Source organism: Heteronotia binoei, chromosome 6 (assembly GCF_032191835.1).
Source record: "Heteronotia binoei isolate CCM8104 ecotype False Entrance Well chromosome 6, APGP_CSIRO_Hbin_v1, whole genome shotgun sequence".
Taxonomy (NCBI): domain Eukaryota; kingdom Metazoa; phylum Chordata; class Lepidosauria; order Squamata; family Gekkonidae; genus Heteronotia; species Heteronotia binoei.
The window spans coordinates 61,109,219-61,129,937 of record NC_083228.1 but is presented as its reverse complement, the minus strand read 5'-3'; the positions used below and the strand labels follow the sequence as shown (position 1 = coordinate 61,129,937).

Below are 20,719 nucleotides of genomic sequence, written 5' to 3'. Positions count from 1 at the left end.
CTGAGGCTATCTCATAATATGAGAAGACAGAAGGCATTGGAAGAGGCAATAATGCTAAGTTGAAGGCAGCAGGAAAAGAGAAAGACCCAACACAAGATGGATTAACTCAATCAAGGAAACCATGGCACTCAGTTTGCAAGATCTGAACAAGGCTATTAATAATAAGATATTTTGGAGCGCATTAATTAATAGGGTCACCATAAGTTGGAAGTGACTTAACAGGACTTAACATACACATTCCAGAGAAAGCCTGGGGAGGTAGAACAGGTATTTGAGGCAAATCCTGCAACTTCCCCTCTCCCCTTCTCCAGTAATTCACACCAACACCTTCCTTTCACAACACAGAAAGATAAGTTTATTGTCTGTTCTTTAGAAGGGCTCAGTGGTTTGGTCAATAAGACAAGGAATGTAACAAGTTATTGGTTCTTACAGCAAGGATAGCAGAGCAAGTTATTGGTTCTTACAGCAAGGATAGCAGAGCAAGTTATTGGTTCTTACAGCAAGGGACAGCAGAGCTCTGTTTTAAAACAGTTACAATTGCATGCACACACACACAGTTTTACTGAACTGACAGGGTTATTTTGCCAGAGCAAAAGAGAGAATAATAACGATTACATTTGGAACTTCTCCTTCAGCCCCCTTACTGAAATATGGTTAGCTTGTCTCTTGGGATATTTTCCCCAATCCACTCCCAACCTACTATTTCTCTAAGGTACATAAGGCACATGCTCTATTCCTGGCTTATTGGCCCCTGCCATCTGTACCTATACTGATGTCTGGATTCTTTTCCTTCACTGGGAAAAGCCTACCTACCTAAGGAATCCCCTGGTAGTTCTCCTTGTTTCTCTTTTGGTTCCCCAAGTCCTATCTGAGGTGATAATTGACTTTCTCTCTACTTAACTTTTCTCCCCACCCCCACAGGTTCCCTAGGCTCTCACTTGCTGATGCCTCATAGTATCTGCCTACTCCCCCTGTAGGAAGGGATTTACTGGAATGCCTGGAGGGAAGAAACAGAGATTATCTGTCACAAACTCTGGTCAGCCCAACAAATTCAATAATCTGTCCTGATCACCAGATCAGTAAAACCTGCCACAGCTCTCTCTCGCTCTCACTCATAAATTACAGCATTTCCCATATTTTGGAGCAGCTGTTGGGTGCCTTGTATCTAAGAAAATAAGATAAGTGGGGACCAGGAAGAAACTTGCAGCAAGGGCGCATCCCTTCCCCCTTTTGCTAACAAGATTTCCTCTCTTTTTCACTCTTCTCTAATCAGTCAATCTAACCCATCTCCTTGGCCCCCCACAACCCTTTGTCATCAATTTACCTCTCCACTGATTTATCAACCTACTCCTGTTTTACCCCCTCACTCCTTCACCATCAATCTGCCCCTCTCCGTATCTATCAGCCTACTCCCGTCTCTTTTGCCCCACTCTTCTCCATCAATCTGCCCCTCCCCATATTTGTCAACCTACCCTCATCTTTTTCCTTTTTTTAAAAAAACCCTTCTCAATAAATCTAACCCTCCCCCATCTGTCAACCTCTCCATCTTTTTTGCTCCCCATCATTCTCCATCAGTCTACACCTCCCTTTCTGTCAACCTTCTCTCCATCTTTTGTAATCCCACACCACTCCATTGATTTAGCCCTCCCGATATCTGTCAACCAATCCCCTATATCTACTTTCTCCTTCTCCCCTTATATTTCAGTCTATCAATCTGTCAATATCTCTTTCTTCCCTCTCCAGTCCTTACTTTACTGTCACAGCAGCTGCAGGGCAGGAAGCTACTCCATGCCTGGAGTGACTCTCCTGTTGCTAAGTTCCCAACATCCAAGCCCCAACCCACACACAATGGCCTTGGAGACTGCATAGCTTTTGATCGCTTACACTTCTCTGTCTCACACACACAAAGGGAGGCCTCTGAAGTCAGGAAATGCAGAGCTCTCAACCTCCAAACTTCTAACCCTGACAGTGGCCTTGGAGGTCAAGAGCTACATGTCTATTGATCTCTGAGGCTTCTCTCTCAAATATACACGCACACACACTGGCCTTGGAGGCTGAGAGCTGTGTACCTCCCAACCTCTAAGCCTTGTGCCCTCTCCCCCAACAATGGCCTTAGTGATTGGAAGCTGCAAAGCTCTTGATCTCTGAGGTTTCCCCTCACACAAAATGGTCTTGGAGGTTGAGAGTGTCACGGCTGGGGCCGGGTCAGGCAAAGTCCAGGGGCAGTCCGCGGTATGTGGCCAGTAAGCAGGAGGGTCCGAGGCACCAAATCCAAATCACTGTACAAGTATCGCAGGTCCGAGGTCCAGAAGCCGAGGTCAGGGAGTCCAGAAGTCACAAGCCAAAGTCAGGGAGTCCAGAAACCAAAGTCAAGCCGGCGTGGATGCTAGAACGTCAGGGAAATGACTAGTTGCTTCCACGAAGCCTCCTCCCAAAGCCTACAGCTATATAGCCCTCTGCTGGCTGTTGCCCATTTGGGCTAATTGCTGACTCAGAGAGGCAGCCAGGATCCTGTTGCAACTCAAGCATCCTTGCTCTTAGAAGGGCCACAATCCTCTCAAAACTCAGGGCTCAGGGAGCGTCTTGCTTGTGAGCGTGCCGCCCTCCTCCGATCCCTGAGGTCCTGACGGAGGTGGTCATGCACACGCGCCACCCGAGAGGGCGAGGCAGGGGGGCTCGGATCTTCTCCAGCAGGAGGCAGGGACACTGGTGCAGGTGGCAGGGGCACAGTTTCTTCTGCAGGGTCCCCAGCACCCATGACAGAGAGCTGCATAGCTTTTTCATCCACAACTTTTTTTTTTTTTTGCAGTATTTGGGAGCTGCTCCAGGCCTGGAGAGCCTCCCAGTTGCCAGTCCTGCCATGGCCAAGCCCAGAAAGCCACCAAAAGCTTTGAAGAAAAAGGCAACTGTGTTGCCTGCATGTGCACAGATAATGCTTTTTCATTGGGGAGGGGGGAATTGAACCCCCCCAGTGTTTTTTTAACTTTTCAAATTTTTATACAGTGTGTGTGTTTGTGTGTTTGAGAGAGAAAACAGGCCTGGATGAAGCACAAACTGGAATTAAGACTGCTGGGAAAAACATTAACAACCTCAGATATGCAGATGACACCACACTAATGGCAGAAAGTGAAGAGGACCTAAAGAACCTCTTGTTGAGGAGAGCACAAAAGTAGGCTTGAAATTCAACATCAAAAAATCTAAGATTATGGCAACTGACCCCATCACTCCTTGGCAAATAGAAGGGGAAGACATGGAAGTCATGACAGACTTCACATTTCTGGGATCCAAGATCACTGCAGATGGTGACTGTAGCCATGAAATTAAAAGACATTTGCTGCTTGGGAGGACAGCTATGGCAAACCTAGGCAGTATAATAAAAAGTAGAGACATCACCCTGCCAACAAAAGTCTGTACAGTAAAAGCGATAGTATTCCCAGTAGTAATGTATGGCTGTGAGAGTTGGACCATAAGGAAGGCCGAGCACAGAAGAACAGATGCTTTCAAGCTGTGGTGCTGGAGAAGAATCTTGAGAGATTTTAGACTGCAAGAAGATCAAATCAGTCAGTCCTAAGGGAAATCAACCATTCTGGGGCTTCTGGAGAGCCACATTTACAATTACCATCAGCCAAAAGAGCCACATGGTTACTGCATGCCCTGTACACCAACTGCACACCTACAATAATATAATGATGAGTATGGTTTTGGAGAGTACTGGCTTTTTACTTCCATTCCTGCACAGAGGTCTACAACTCAGGAAAGCTAGCAGTTACCCATGCTGCAATCCCTCTGTTTGAAGGAGTGATTTGCTTATCCCAAGTCCAGTCAGGCAATGTCACGGCCCATTTTCTAGAGCAGGGGTAAGTGTCACATTGGGGAATAGTCCTCTGAACAGTCAAAGGTGGCATCTCAATGAGCCACATGTGGCTCGCAAGTTTCTGTATGAGTATCACAGTTTTTATTTGTTTCCTTTTAAGCTGCTTTGGATCTTCTTAAAAAGAGAAGGGTGGGGTAGAAATATTCTAAATAAACACAGTTAAAGTTTGTTATTACAATATGAAAAATCTAATCATATAAAGAAGTGCATAAACCAAAATCAAGATGATGCTGATGATGAGCAGGTGTTAATGCGAGTCTTACAAAAAACCAGAACTAATTGATCTGGAGCACGTTTTGGTCATCTGGAGGTAGTTTACAAATTCCGCATAGATAATGGTTTTGGACAGAAGTTCTGCTATTCTCAAAACTGGCTAGAAAAACATTTGGCTTTCATTCTGGGTGTGTATCCCTGCTATATACTTGGAAAAATCTTATAACAGTAATAGTTTTCATGATAAGAGATTAAAAAGTCTCTCTAGTATGGATCACAGAAGCAAAAATGTGTGCATCACCATGGATTTATGCCAGGCTTGAGGCCTGCCAAAAATGAAGTATAAGTCTAGTAACAGAAAATGCAGCCATACATCAATAGTATGAATTATTTCTGTCACCAGCCACCCTGACAGAAACTGGACAGATCAAGCTCTCATCTTTCTTCAATGAAACAAGTGGGTGTTAATAGCAGCAGTAGAAAACAAACAAGGTTAGCTGCAAATGGACAGAATTACTTCCCCTCCCCAATCATTTATTTTTTGCTCCAAGAGGCCACTGAATTAGATGGTAAGCACACTGTAGATCTACTTTCAAATGCTGAATAACAACTCTAGTGATAATTGCATGATAGTTGCTGTTTTAACTACATTTTCCACACTTGAACTATTAATCAAAGCTTTATAAAATCCAAAAGGAAAAACTGAACTGATGTATTTATGATGGAGTATTTAGATTATTTGTGTGCTGCATGAACAATGCAATCTGGGACAAAGAAAGACATACCCAGGAAAATTGCTAAATTAAAATGAAATAGTCAGATATCTGAACCACTGGAGTTTTGATGCTTCAACCATGTAAGATTTGTATAACAAATACAAAAATAAATGAAATGATAATATTAGGTGCAAGGAAACAAAATAGGTGAGCTGGTAAGTAAAATGAAAATCTTTATAAGGTTAAGGAAACAAAAAGATATTGGGAGAAAATGGGGGCAGTAACTGGTATGAGTCTGGTCCTAGGATGTGTACCCCCAAAGGGAAGAGACAGGACAGATGTGAAAATGCCAGTTTATATGATCACAGAAAGTGGCTGTCCACACTGACTGCAGAGCATATGGCAAACATGATACACTGAATTGTCCTTTGCAAGCTCAAAAGCAATTTGGCACAGATCTGCTCAATGACATGGGAAAGGTTTGAACTGATGCATTAAACTGAAGGGTGTGCTTGTGATGGTGCTGTTCAGATGGCTTATGTACCACATACACAATAGGATATAAAAGCAAAGTCTCCAGCTACTTGCAAGACAACTGGTAAGAACAGAACTATGAATGCTAGAGAGAGAGCATGGAATGAAAGTAACATTGCACTAATGTGTTTCTTTCACCAGCAAAATTATTTCATATTAGCAGATATATAGGCAATCTCTTGCTTCAGTCCCTCCACCACACATATAGCTAGGAAATCATCACCAGCTATTCTGATTTCTAGAACACATAAATTCAACACAGAGAAGATGCAAATGGCAGATGAAAGCAATTATTCTAAGACAGAGGTGGCCAACGGTAGCTCTCCAGATGTTTTTTGCATACAACTCCCATCAGCCCCAGCCAGCATGGTCAATTGCTGGGGCTGATGGGAGCTGTGGGCAAAAAACATCTGGAAAGTTACCGTTGGCCACCTGTTCTAAGAGAAAAAGGATTTCTAACTATTTACTTCTCAATAAAATGTCAGACAATTCAAATTCAAACTATTTGCATGCACACATGCAATGGTGTAATTCATTACAGGTAGAATCCAGATCTATTAAAATCAATAGGAATTTGTTACAGACTTCAGTGACATGTAGATTATTGTCCTAAATGGGTAGTGGATTATATATTATTCACCTGACATATTTTAAAAAAAGGTGGGGAGAAGGGACAGAGTGTGAAGCAATGGGGGACTGTGATTGTGCATAAAAACAGATAAAAGGCATTTTATATTTTCTGAACAGCAATGCATCAAAGCCAGGGTATAAATATGGAAAAGCTGTCAAGTCATGGCTAGAGTTACTGAGGATGGGGAAAGAAAGATGAAACAGATTTACCAACACAGCATCTCATAACATAACATAAAATGAGGAAAGTTAAGAGAACACAAACTTGAGGGCATATATGAAGACAAGCAGTTTAGATAAAGCCCCTTGCCTTTGACTTGTACTCCTAGTTGTCATCTAGGACTCTAGCTATGTCTCATCCAGAGCTGTTGGATGAGAGTATTTCAAGATGTTCCCTGGTGTTTTCTATATATTCACTGTATATTCTATATTCACTGCCACAGGAGGTGGTGGCGGCTACAAGCATAGCCAACTTCAAGAGGGGATTGGATAAAAATATGGAGCAGAGGTTCATCAGTGGCTATTAGCCACAGTGTGTGTGTGTATATATATATATTGACCACTGTGCGATACAGAGTGTTGGACTGGATGGGCCATTGGCCTGATCCAACATGGCTTCTCTTATGTTCTTATATACATTCTTACAGATTTTGAGGTGGGTTTTATGTATTCGGGTATGTGTGCATTTGGCATCAGTGCAAAAAAAAAAAAATTGCCAGAAAAAGCACAACACAAAACTGACTCACAGTACTTTTTAACCAACTAAACAACTGAAATTATGATTAAGCCACCTTGCTCTTATTAATACATGGAATATGAACATGGCATAACTTCCACACACTTCTCAGGACTATTTCCATGACTTTTCCCAGTACTTTTCTTGTGGAAGTATTCCTCTGATTTCTCCCATGTTGCGATTTCATCTGCACCTAAGGCTGCCAATCTCCTGGTGGGAACTTTTCCAGAGACTTGATCAATTTGGCTCATAATTAAAATGCAATAATATGAAAAGCAGAAAAATATCAATCATAAACAACCATAAAAACAATAAAACCAACCATTAAAAACAAATCAGGGCATAAATCAGCATAAATAACAGTCCTCAAACCGGCCTCAAACTAGAAATAGACTACAAAAACACTAGCATAATGGAAACCCATAGATAAAAGCCTGGGGAAAATGTTTTGGTTTAGCACTCGAAAGAGAGTAAGGTAGGTGCCATCTAAGCCTCAAAAGGAAGGACACCCCAGAGGTGAGACACTATCACTAACAAAACTCTGTCTCTGGCACTACCTGCCTCACCTATGTTGGCAGAAAGCCTGAGGATTTTAACCATTCGGGGAGGAGTCAATATGGGTAGAGACAGACCCCAAATCCAAGCCATTTAGGGCCTTAATGGTGTTTCTCTTGAGGAAACTTCATTCTAATACCTTTTGCCAAGTGAAATTTTCTTCTAGCGGTGACTTGACTAGTAAAATCCCAGTGTTAAAGGGGGTAAAACAAGGTTGTGTGCTGGCCCCACATCTTTTTAATTTATTTTTAACTGACCTGGCACAATTTTTGACCCCTATCAATGGTCATCCGCCTAAACTTGCAGGCCGAGCGGTCCCCTTATTACTTTATGCCGATGACACTACCATCCTCTCTTGTACAAGAGTGGGCCTGCAAAGGTATTTGAACGCCTTTTATGACTACTGTAATTGTAATTCACTTACTATCAATTATACCAAATCTAAAGTAGTTGTCTTTTCAAATTGCTGGGGCCCACAGAGATGGTTTATTGGCAATTCAACAATCGAGCAAACAAAAAATTTTAAATACTTGGGGATCACTTTTAACCACAAGTTAAGCTGGGTTTCACATCGTAACAACACCATCAACTTGGCTAAGTCTTCAGCTGCTCAAATTAAACAGTTTTTCTTTGCAAGGGGCAACCAATTAGTTCCAGCAGCTATTAAAGTATTCAAAGCCAAAACGCTTGCCCAAATCCTCTATGGTATCCCTATATGGATCTCAGCTTTTACCAGGAAAGTGGAGGGCATTCAAGCCTCATTCTTTAGACAAATTCTTGGTTTGCCAAAATGTGTGTCCTACTTTGCTCTCTGCTCTGAAGTGGGTCAGTCTTTGGTGGAGACAAAAGCCTGGATTGCAGTGTTTAAATTCTGGCTCAAAATTCATTTTAGAACAGATCCCAACAGCCTTCTTGATTGTATGAAAAGAGACCCATATATTTCGTCCTGGACAGCAGTGCTTCTGTCTAAACTCAATCAATTGGGGTTAGAGGTAGATGATTTTTCTACCTCTGAAGAGTCATATATCTTCAGATGTATTAAACTGAGACTGTGGGAATTGGAGGAAACGAAATTACGGCCAACTCTCCCTTATACTTGCTCTCCAGCTTCCTTAGGTCTTTATGCTTTTTGTGGCAAAATGCCCAATTATCTATCAGACCTAACCACTCCAAGTCATCGCAGGGCATTTATGTTGGCCAGACTAAACGCGTTTCCCTCCAAAGTTTTACAAGGGAGATATCAGCGAGTCCCTTTAGCCGACAGACTCTGCTCCTGTGGAGCGAATACCCCTGACTCAATCCAGCATATATTGCTTGATTGTTCTTTTTACCATAACCTCCGTAAAGATTTATTTGGCAAGCTTTCTTTTTCTCCAGATTTGTCTATTCTGCCACCCTGTTATTATTTATTGAGTGATTCTGAGGGGGTGGTTAGTGAGGCTGTGGCAAAATTTCTGGCTGACATCCTTAAATTTAATTCTGACCATGTTTGAATGTATCTGTAAGCTCGGTTTTATTTTGATTTTATCTCCAATGTTTAAATTTTTATATTCTGTGTATTTTTATCTGAATCTATTATGCCATTAAAGGTTTGGTATGGTATGGTATGGTAAGAACACACACTCTTTATTGTGTTAAGAAACAGAAAGGCAGTCAGTACAGGTCTTTTGGCACAGGGGGGATACAGCCCCTGTATCCAGTTCCTGACAATAGCCTGGTTGAGACATTTTGGACCACATAAAATTTCTAGACAGTTTTTTAAAGGCAGCCCCACATAAAGCACATCACGATAACCTTGCCTGGATGTGACCAGAGCATGCATCACTGCAGTAAGATGATTGTTTTCTCTGGAGGGCCAAAGTGATGTATCAACTAAAGCTGATGCAAGGTACACTATGCACCTAGGAGGCCAGAATATTCAACCATAAACCAGAATACAGCAGCATACCTAAGCTAAACTCCATCAGAGGAAGACCACGCCAGGAAAAGGCTGATTTCTTCAAGCCGTAAATGTTACTTTAAAGTCACTTTACGACATAAAAAAATAGTTATGAAACCATTCTTCAGATTGACTGACTAAACATCTAGATTCCATATTCTCAAAGACAATTCAAATGTTGTGGAACCTATGTGGAATACTGAAAAATATATCTGCATTGTGATACTACACATACTGGTCTTCATGTCTGAAAGCAGCTTGTCTTGTGCATGTTAACTCAGTTGCATGGATTTTCCACAACAGTGGTGCTCATTTCTGATGCTGGCAATGTACACAAATGCCACATGCAATTAAGGTAGTGGACACAAAGGCCAATAATTTGAAAGGCTGCACTTACTGTATAGAGTAGTATCATGAAGATGTAGTTCTTGGCAGTTTCTACACAGGGAATATAATTTTAAAATTCATCCCCAGCACAGGCTGGGATACTGGTGCCAAAAGGGCAAAAGTAGAAGGGAAAGATTCTGACAAATTACAGTGTAGCTACAGAATGATTATCTGTCCTTACAAATGCCAAAGTTAATCTCAATGCACACTAATTTGACCAATTCTTTGGTATTTCAAAAACCGAAAGCCTGATTTTGGATGACTGCTTGAGTTTATTGGAGTAACTGCAATATGTGAGGCATGGAATCATTACACTCGTCAGTTTCCATCCTCTTGTCTGTTTCTTGAGGCTGCTAGCAAAAGAAGAATGCGTATTTTTCCTCCAAAGTCAGATCTCCACTTGATTTTGTTTCCTTAGGGACCCATTCCCTTGATCTTGATGCCAGAGAGTGTTTTTGCAGTCTTTCTTCTAGCATTTGTGCAGTATCTTTGCCCATGGAAACATAAAAGTACCTCTCTGCAGGAACTGGGTTATCCTTAAGGTTAAATTGCATAATGGCGCCAATAAAATCCTCAGCAAAAGTCACTATGTCTGGGAACTACTTGACCATAGCTGTTATTCTGAGTTATCCATTAGTACCAAAGTTATTTCTTGCCAGTAGCTAGCATCCATATATCATTTGATTGGATCTGATGTCTCAGTTCTTTGTCCAAGATTCAACTTCTTTTTATCTGCAGTTTAGTCCTCTTTTTGCATTTTTCCCATAAAAAACATTATTTGTGACATTCTTCCATGTCATACTTTTTCACTCATCATACCTATTTGCTACTCTCATGCTAGTGGATTTTGCGAACAGCCAAAGTACATGTTATGGGTTGGATCCAGGCTAAATTGGCAATTTCTATCAATTCCCACTTTCTTTCCCTCCAGTTTTACGTCAGGGTCACCTACCCACCAGGAACAGCATTTTGTGGAGAACAGTGGGTGGCAATTCTCTCACTGGAAAACCAGATAGATACAGAGGGAATGGCATTTTGAAGGTCCATGGGGGTCCAAATTGACTCAGGGCTGTTTCAGCTCAGGAAAACAGTATGAAGAGAGGAAGAAGCCTCTCCCCCCAACCCCATGGTTCTGAGCCTAAGTAGACCCCATTGGTTACAAATTGTAAGGTGCAGTTTGGCTGTATTATTGATATGGAGGTGTTGTCATTCATAATGTTGAAATGAAAGATAAACATTACCACATATAGCATTTAATTGATTATCTTTTGTTGGTGAAATAATATGCTGGCTTTTGAGTTACAAGGTGCTATCTACAGACTGACAAAGGACTCTCTGTGCTTGTGTATGGCACTCTGTGTGTCACCTGTACTAAATCAGTGCTTCTCACACTGAGAAATTCTCCATCTAAAAATATCAAATTCAAAAACTGATACAATCATCACTTATTAAACCCCCCCTGCAGGATTGAAATATATCAACTTATCACATTTCTTTTCTGAGCAAGAGCTTTCTGGTTTGTTCTTGTTTGCTCCAGGTGTATCTCATCACAAAAGATTTGTTTAACAGCTACAGTACTTCAGCTGTGGTTTTCACACCTACCAGAAACAGTGAGGAATGTTTCATGACAGGTGTAAATTCTGCATCTCTGAAACAACTCTAATATGGTAGTCTTTGTGTTGTCTGTTTTTCACTTCACACACACACACACACACACACACTTACTTAATCTATCATCTGGATGCTATGTACAGTATATTCACTTCCCTAAAATGAGCTCTTCCATTCAGATATATCAGTGTAATGCCAATGCATGGTTTCATTCTCTGAAGTGTTTGACAGAAAATTAAACAAAGGTAGCAATAAGGAAAAAATATTAATAATGAAGGGGATCTAAAAATAATTTTGCTTTCACTGGTAATGATGGACATCTCAGAATATGTTTAATAAGTATATAGGGAGAATAATCAGAAACAGAGTAACTGAAATAAAATTAGGAGATTAATAGATTACCAGTGTTTTATCAACTAAATTGTGTGCTTTCCTTAGAATCAGAGGAAGTTATTTTCATGCCACAGTGCAAATGTATCTGAATTACCCGTGGGATATCCAAAACCTTTGCGTAAACAGATGTTCAGACAAACCAACACATTATTTCCATACATTTACAATAAATTCAATCTATGTGGGGGCAGGGGGAAAGCATGGTACCAAGAGCAGCCTTCTTGAAGTAGTGATATCTATTCCACTGGCAATATGTTCACCTGTTTAATTATTCCCATCATATTAGGTGTCGCCACACCCACCACTGGTGCCCATCTGAAGAACTACAAAATCAGTTTATAGTCTAATATGATGCTGATACTTGTAGTGAGTGAACCCACTGATCTACTGAAGTCAGTATTGTCTGCTCTGACAGGAAGAAACTCTCTATGGTATGAGCGAGATGACTTTCACATCTCCTATTAGAGATGCTGACATTTGGACTTGGAAACTTCTGCATGCAAAGCACATGCTCTAGCACTGAGGCACAGCCCCTACACCAGGGGTGTCAAACATGCAGCCCAGGGGCCAAATCAGGCCCTCTGAGGAATCCTATCAGGCCACCAAGCAACTGGCTATCATTTGCTTCCTTCTCCATCTCTCTTGCTTCCTTCTGCATCACAGCTTGCTTTGCCAACTTGCCCAATCACACAGCAGAGCTACTGAGCCAAGCCTCTCTTCCTTCTATTGGCTGAGGATCCTCCCCCTCTTGGTCCCCTGCGGAAGGAAGGAAAGAGGCAGAGCTCCTTTGCCTTGTTCCCTGAATTGCACAGGAGAGATACAAAGAAAGCACCATTAAAACCAACAAATGCTAATGTTTTAAGCATGTTTTTTAAAAAAATCTTCGTGTTTGTGTCCTTCATCTCTGCTACCTGGCATTACGTTTTATGACTCACATGACTTAGCCAGACAAGGTTTCATTTATGTCAGATCTATCCCTCAGAGCAAATGAGTTCAACACCCCTGCTCTACACTATCCTTGTTTCACATGTAGCCATCCTTGCTTCACATGTAGAATTCTAGGGTGGGCTCTCCTTCCTTGGAGATTTTTAAGCTGAGGCTAGATGGCCATCTGACAGCAATGCTGATTCTTTGAATTAGGCAGATCATGAGAAGGAGGGCGGGAGGGGTTGCATCAATGCTTTGTTCTTGTGGCCCTTTCTTACATGCCCAGGGAAATGCTGATTGCCACCTTGGGGAAATTTTTCTCTAGGCCAGTTTGGCAAGGGATGCTGGAGGGGTTTTGCCATCTTCACTGGGGATGTGAAGTTCCTGCATTGTGCATAGGGTTAGACTAGATGACCCTGGAGGTCCCTTCCAACTCTATGATTCTGTGATTCTATTATCTATTTATCTGCTCAGTCAGGGACCATGTTTTTGAAATGATCGCCATCTGAACTTTTAATTAGTGAATTGATTTGCTTGTTTTTATGTTTTTGCTAGTGTTTTAAAATATATGTAACTGTTTTATCTTTATGTTGTTGAAGGCTTTCATGGCCTGAGTTCATTAGTTGTAGATTTTTCCAGACTGTATGGCTGTGGTCTTGGCATACTAGTACCTGACATTTTGCCAGCAGCTATGACCAGCATCCTCAGAGGTATAACATAGATATGTGAATGAATGAATGAATGAATGAATGAATGAATGAATGAATGAATGAATGATAGATTTAGAAATCCAATTGACTTTAACTCAAAAGAAAAGGGAAATAACTTTTGGAGCTGGGCTACACACTGACTGTCTAGGCATTATAATTTTATGTATTTATTTAAATATTTTAATCCCACTTTCCCTTCCAGTTTAGGTTACCCCAAGGTGGTAAATGATTAAAACATTAAAGCAAGATTAAAGCATGCACACGCACACACTGTTAATGAAACATATAAATGGGAAGGACTTATGAATGGCCAATAAAATCTGATGCACAAGTATTCATTTCAAATTGCCAATGAAATCTCTATCACTCTTTATTCTTTTGTTTTACTTTCAAGCAACACTCAAAACACATGGGGGGGGGGCGGTGGGAACCTTACCAATAAGCCCCGAATAAGCGAGGAGGCAGTCAGCATAGTTTTCCTTCAGACAGCTACTAATAGACCGTGACTCAGGCTGGCAGTTTGTGAAAAAATCAGCAAGGCGAGATCTGCAATGTGGTAAGGAAAAAAAACCCATTATCTTTAAAAATCAGACCTCCAGGCAGTTCTACCTTTTGCACTCTTCTCCCTTCTTGTCAATATTTAATTCTCTTTTACACACATACATTGTACACATTCAAACTGCTAAAAGTGCTTCTTTTTTAAAAAAAAACACAACACAGCATTTATCTCAATTGTGCATAGGAAAGTGTTACAGTATAAACAGGCAAAAAAATTAAAAGAAAAGAAAAAGCATTGTTCTGGAAAATGCATTTTTCATACATGATGGTGCTTTTAGAGTGCTCCTGCTAAGGAAAGGCACCAGGTAAGTCCATCCACAAAGCATTCTGTTAGATTCTTTAATCAGAGCTCAGAACCTGTATGAAAGAAAATATGTCTGCACAAACAAGTGGGTTAATTGATCATGCAGCAAATGTCTGGCAGCCTCAGCGCTAAGTGGTTTGCACAGTTAATAGCTACATTGGCATCCTATAAATGGCCAGGTAGTGCTGCCTCACTTGCCATTTTAAAACCTTAATTTATCTTTCTTACACAAGAGGCAGAATGCACTGGTGCTGGTGCTTTAAGCACCATTCACACAGTGCCACAGAACTGGCTGTTGCCATCCTCTAACATAGTTGAAAGCTGAATAATGTCATAATCACCATGGCTGGCATGTGCTGACTGCCATTTCCCCAGGATTTAGGAGGGGTCCATAGGTTGATGTCCAGTCATGTTGGCACCAGGTTCAGCATCCTAATACGGCACTAGTGGACTGGGTATATGTATTTTGGAGTTGATGCCATTTTATAGTGTGGGATACACTATGTAAAAATATGCCTCAGACTGGGCTATAGGAAACTCAACTTTAATTTTATCATTTCAAAGTAAGTTTCTAGGAGGACTGCTAACAATGATTATCAAGGGACAGTGTTGTGTGCCATTCACAGTCCTTGCCTTCCCAATGCTCAGCATACATAAAATACAAAGTAATGAAATACACGCAAACATGCATAATTCACAAAATCTACACAGAGTAAAAACGTTCAGCTGCTTCAGCAAGCAATCGTTATCTCAGGGCCAAACTAAACATGTTGGCATCCTTGTGGCATTCTAGTCCCCCCCACCACACTTTTTCAGCTACTGAAACAGCTGCAGGGGGCTTGTTCCTCTGCTGCGGGTGGTTCACTGCTTTAAAAGACATGTGAGGGCAGGATAACAATGCTGTGCTGCCTTGCAACATTTTAAAATATCTTTAATATTTTTAAATTGGTGCCTGCGTCCTTGTTGCTGTTGTGAGGATGCCATGATGTTTCGTTTGGCCCACAGTGCTAAATTTAGAGTGGGTTTTAGTGCACAGTATATGCAGCCATAGTTCTGTCCAATCCATGACATGCTGTGCTCACAGGATGATGTTCTTAGTGAAGCAACTGGCTGACAGTATATAAGCTGAAGGAGAATGCAGCTCTGGGTAGAACAATATAAACTGGTACTTGGCAGGGAAATCAGTTTTTTTTCACTCCTTCACCAAAGGCACATTGTAGAGATAGAGTGCCTAAAATTATGAATCAGGAAACTCTGTCATCTGTCTAGCTGAATGGCACACAACTATAATTGTGGCTCAGTTACTATAGCTGTCAAGTGTAAAGATAAACACCTGCTGAACTTTGCACAGCATTTCAAGAACTGTAAGTAAAATACTTTCACATGCACATGCCAACCAATATCTTGACACTTATACATTTTGAGTACTGACAGTCATTTTGTCAAGTACATGAACCAGTTTCATCTGATCATGCTGTGATGTTGAACTTATGGTAGTGGTGGGGACTGGAAAGCTCATAAGAAAAATCCCCAAACTGCACCATGAATCAGACTCAGACCCCTTGAAGACAAGGTGTGCTTTGTAATGGAGTTTGCTCTTGTCCTAGTCCTGCCAACTCTTTTCCCTATTTAGATTCAACAAAATCTATCTTTGAGAAACAGGAGGAGGTCACCAATGGCAAAAAAGACTTGATAGCATAGCGTCTCATGAAAGACACAGCAGATACTTTGTTAGACCTTTCTTTAACTGGAAATGATGACAATTAACACTCCCAATTGAACAGAAACAGTACCTGTAGCTTTAAGAAACAAATGCCCCCAGTAACCATTGCTAGGCAACCAGGAGAGTATTGCCAGTTGAAGCCTTGGTTTCTATCAGTAAAAGGCAGGGGGAGGGGCAGGATCCTTTCCAGAGTTCTTTCGGCCTTTGAGGGAGGACTCGCTGTGGTCAAGTCTGGCAGCAACCATGAGTGGCAGCTTAATACTGCATGAGTTCTATGACTCATCCAGGACTGGTTGCTCAGTACTATTCAACGGCAAGCACCAGACAGAAGTTGGTGTGCTGTAGTGTTATAGACCAGGATCTGGGAGACCAAGATTCAAATACCAATTCTACAATGGTGATCACTGAGTGACCTTCAGTCAATCATACATTCTCAGCCTAGCCTACCCCACGTGGTTGTTATAAGGATAGAATGGAGGAAAGGAGAAAGATGTAAGCTGCTTTGGGTCCCCACTGGGGTAAAAGATGAAGTATACAGGACTTATTAAAAAGCAGGAACACACAGGAACACAGTTTCAGCTGGCCTGACATCAGGGGGTGTGGCCTAATATGAAAATGAGTTCCTGCTAGGCTTTTCTACAAAAAAATCCCTGGAGGCATAAGTGAAGCAAATAAATAATAAAAACGAAGGGCAGATAAAATGTAGGATAGTTGATAGGTGGACGAAAATGAAAAGGGGAACTGTGAGGATACAGGAGTTGCCAGGAGGAGGGGAAAAGGAAATAGCATGGAAAAGTAGGTGCAGGGGAACGTGAGTTGCCTCCCCACAATTCCTTGCAGTCTCTCTACAGTGCAACTGGGTCATATTTTTCCCAGTAGGGACAAAAGAATGGAAAGCTGAGCACAAGGGAGCAGATAAAGGTACTCTACCAGAAGGCTTGCATAAAATGTGATCTCTCTCAGCTCAACTTCCTATGTAAATAATAAATATGGTACTTTGTTAATTGCTCTCTTAACTTACTATTGTTGTAATTATTAGATCTCCACTTAAGTGGATTGGAAATAGAGATGGTTATTTTCTCTTGATACCAATATGAAAAACAGTTTAATTTCTGAGCCTAAACTTCCCATTAAATAAGAATAACTTAATTTGTCCCCGCTCCAGCTGGGCCGCAAAAGCGGCTACGTGCCGTGTGGACGGCATTTGCCTCACCAGAAGGATGAGGCTGGAGTGAGCTTCCTGGGCATCCGGGTCCTGCCAGTGGGTGGGGGGTGAAGGCTATATATAGCCTCGGCCCCGCCCAAACTGTGCAGTTTCTTTTGGCTCTCAGCCCGGTTGGAGGCACGTCAGGCTTTCGAGGCTGAGAGCGGGGAAGGCATTAACGTTGGCGGAGGGCTGGAGGCCCAGGCGGCAGGCGTGCGGTGGCGACGGGCCGTGGAGTGGCGTTGGGGAGCATTGTCCTTTGGCGGTGGTGTTTGAGGGTGTGGACATAGCGGGTGCTTGGTGGTAGCGGCGGCCTGTGGTGCGGCGTCAGGGAGCGTCTTCGGGCAGCACGAGGCTGCAAGTGTTGGCTGCGAGCCCCTGGAGGGGCAGTAGTAAAAAGGGGGAGCGGGGGACTGCCTAAGAGCAGCAGCCCCTGTGTGGTACTGGGTTGGGGGGGTGAAGTAGGGGCATTCGCCTGGTGTGGTTGAGTGGTAGCAGCGGTGGTTGTGTGGAGGCTGGTGGTTGTTGGGCAGGTGGCACACATGGCCCTCTCTTCTCCCCCTCATCCCCCCCATATATATAAAAAAATTATTGAGCCGTTGTTGTGTTGGGGGCTCTTTGGGGTGGGTGAGTGATTTAATTGCTACCGCCCCCCCTCTCACATTTTATTCGTTTGGGAGTAGGCTTCTGGGAGTGCAGCGGCAATGGGTCCAAAGAAGAGGCAAGGCCCTTCTAAGGGCAAACAGCCCGCTAAAGGTACTAGAAAACGGGTTCATCCGGGTACTCTGGGGGAGGACCAGTTGGATGGTAGCGAGATGCGCTAGGCAATAATGGACCATTTAAGCGACTTAGAGAGAGAGCAGGGTGCAGCTGCGGCATCCATGGTGTGGCCGGGGTGTCGCAGTGCCATGGGGAGGTCGGGCACCTTTACTTTTAGAAGGGAGGTGCTGGCAAGACTTTCTGCATTGCAGGAAGCTGTGGGTTTGAAGATGGCATCCGAGGCCAGGCGTCCGGGATGAGCAAGGATGCGGTGACGGGCAACAAAAGTGAAGAGCAGGAGGTTGTGGAGGAGGGGCAACAATCCACTTAACCAGTGGCGGTGGCTGTGACGCCGGCAGGTGTTGATGGTAAGTCAACATTGACATAGCATGGCCATGGGGAACCTGGGCCCGGTGGGGTGGGGCAGGTTACCACACCGACAGAGCAAGGTGGGCACTGAGTTTTCCCGGCACAGCCCGGGCCATCCTGGGTCTCAGGTAGTTTAGTTGCGGGGCGGGCACAGGGCCCCTCGGCGGGCTGGGGCCAGCCACCCCCCCGCTTCGTTGGGGGCAGAGCCCGCCCAGGGGGCCTCTGCATCGTCAACACTGACGGGTGTGCTCCCATGCGGGGGCACATGTCAATGGCCCAGCCCATGGGGTGGCCTGGTGCACCTTGGAACGCTTGGAGTTACCCCCCGAGTCCTTATGGGTTGGTGCCATTTCTGGCCCTCCCATTTGGAGATACGGCAATGCCACTGGGGATCATTTGACCCCCACGACGAGGGAAAAAATTCTGAGGGGAGAATATGTCAATGTATTCAGTCTCCTTTATAGGGAGTTAGAGAAGAAGAGTAAAGAGGAAATGGATGAGAAGGAGAAAGAGAAGCTTCAGTGTAGGAAGGTGGACAGGACCTGGGCCAACTGGCTGCCGGGTTTTCTTATATATGCAGGAATGATTGCCTTTGTTTCAGTATTGTGATATTATATACAGGGCATACAGCGATTTTGTGGGAGCTGCCTGGTTACAATACGATGAGACTTTCCGGATGAGGGCAGCTATCAATCCGATGTTGCCATGGGACCAAATTAATCAGCAGTTATGGCTAAAGCTGATGGCCCTGGCAAAGCCCAATGCGGGCGACAAGGCAGACAGTGGTCATTAGGTGCATAAGCAGCCTAGCGCCTCAGTAGCCCGCTCTATGGCGGGCCAGTCGGTTCAACCCCGGCTGCTATGTTGGGAGTTCACGTCTCAGGGAGTGTGCTCACAAAAAGCGTGTAAGTTCAGGCACGAGTGCCTGTTATGCGGGGGGACCCCACGCATTCTCAGCTTGCAGTAAAGCCAAGCAAAAAGGGGGGATGAAACGCCCCAGAGGAGGGGGCAATTCTCAGACACCTGGTAAAGGGGCCCACTCCCATTAGACTGAAAGTACTTAGGCATTTCTTGGAACGTTATCCCAGGCTCGCTGACAGAGTATATTTGTGGAAAGGGTTCACCTTAGGGTCTCAGATCCCATTCCAGGGGCCTAGGGCACCCTGTAGGGCTTCCAACTTATGTTCAGTTGTTGGGCTGGAACACGTGGTTAGAGCTAAGATAGTGAATGTGTGGAGGGGCGGGTCATTGGTCCGTTTGAGGCCCCCCCAGTTCCATGTTTGAGGGTTTCCCCATTAGGTGTGGTGCCCCAAAAGGCAGAGGGTGAATAGGTTGATTCATCATCTTTCATACCCCAGTGGTGGGTCGGTGAATGATGGAATTCCCGACCACCTTTGTTCAGTTAAGTACACTTCTTTTGACCAACTGGTCAAAGTCGTGAGGGGGTGCGGGCTGGTTGCAGAAATGGCCAAATGCGACAGCAAGTCGGCATTTCGCCTATTACCGGTGCACCCTGAGGATTTTGAGTTATTGGGGTTTAAATTTGAGGGAAAGTATTACATGGATAGAGCCCTGCCTATGGGACGTTCGGTATCCTGTTCGGCCTTTGGGAGGTTTAGGTTCCTTTTTGGAATCGCTGCTGAAGGATAGATTGGGGCTCATGGAGACGGTTCATTACCTGGATGATTTTTTGTTTGTGGGCGCTGCAGGGACAGGGCGGTGTGTCAAGCTTTTGGAGCTTTTTATGGAGCTGGCAGCAGAGCTTGGGGTACCACTGGCACATGAGAAGACGGAGGGGCCGGGTACAGGGCTTACATTTTTGGGTATCGAGTTGGATACCTTTAGGCAAGCCTCTCAGCTGCCTGAGGAAAAGGTGTGGCAGCTTAGAGCGCAGCTGGCAGCTCTAAAGCAGAAACGCAAGGTGTCGCTTTTGGAGCTGCAGCAGATCGTGGGCCACCTACCTAGAGTGGTAGCACCAGGTAGGGCATTCCTTCAGCGCTTTTGTGATGCCATGGGGTCCCTGCGTTTACCTCATCACAGGGCGCGCATAACGCATAATGCGCAGGGATTTGGTGGTGTGGGAGAACTTTCTGGAATTATTTAACGGAGTTTCTTTTTGGCAAGAGGATATGAAGGTCGAAGCTGACCTACAGATATCCTCGGATGCTGCGGGTTCTACTGGCTTTGGGGTTTTCTTCCGGGGGCACTGGTGTACGGAGCAGTGGTGTAAGAATTGGCATGTGAATGGCCTTTGTAGGAATTTAACATTCTTGGAGTTTTTTCCAATTGTTGTGGCAGTGTGGATTTGGGGGGAGCAGTTAGCCAACCATGTTGTGCACTTTTGGTGCGACAACATGTCGGTGGTGCACGTTATCAACTCCTTGTCCTCTAGGTCTATACCAGTTATGAACCTGGTAAAGGCGTTCACGCTACGCTGCTTGCGATTAAACATGTTGTTTTTAGCAAAGCACGTGCCCGGAGTTAATAATGGGGTGGCGGATGCTCTGTCTCATCGACAGATGGAGTGCTTTCATCAATTGGCCCCAGAGGCCGATCCTCAGCCGGCTCGGATGCCTC

At 43.8% G+C, this 20,719-nt stretch overlaps 1 protein-coding gene across 1 annotated transcript in view; it reads right to left on the bottom strand.

Annotated features, from left to right (window-relative positions):
* The window catches only part of GFRA1 (GDNF family receptor alpha 1), a 363,333-nt gene that overhangs the window by 81,535 nt on the left and 261,079 nt on the right, over nt 1–20,719 (bottom strand). Inside the window, exon 5 of the mRNA XM_060241563.1 lies at nt 13,662–13,771. Coding sequence (XP_060097546.1) covers nt 13,662–13,771 — 110 coding nt within the window. The remainder of the gene's footprint in view (nt 1–13,661; nt 13,772–20,719) is intronic.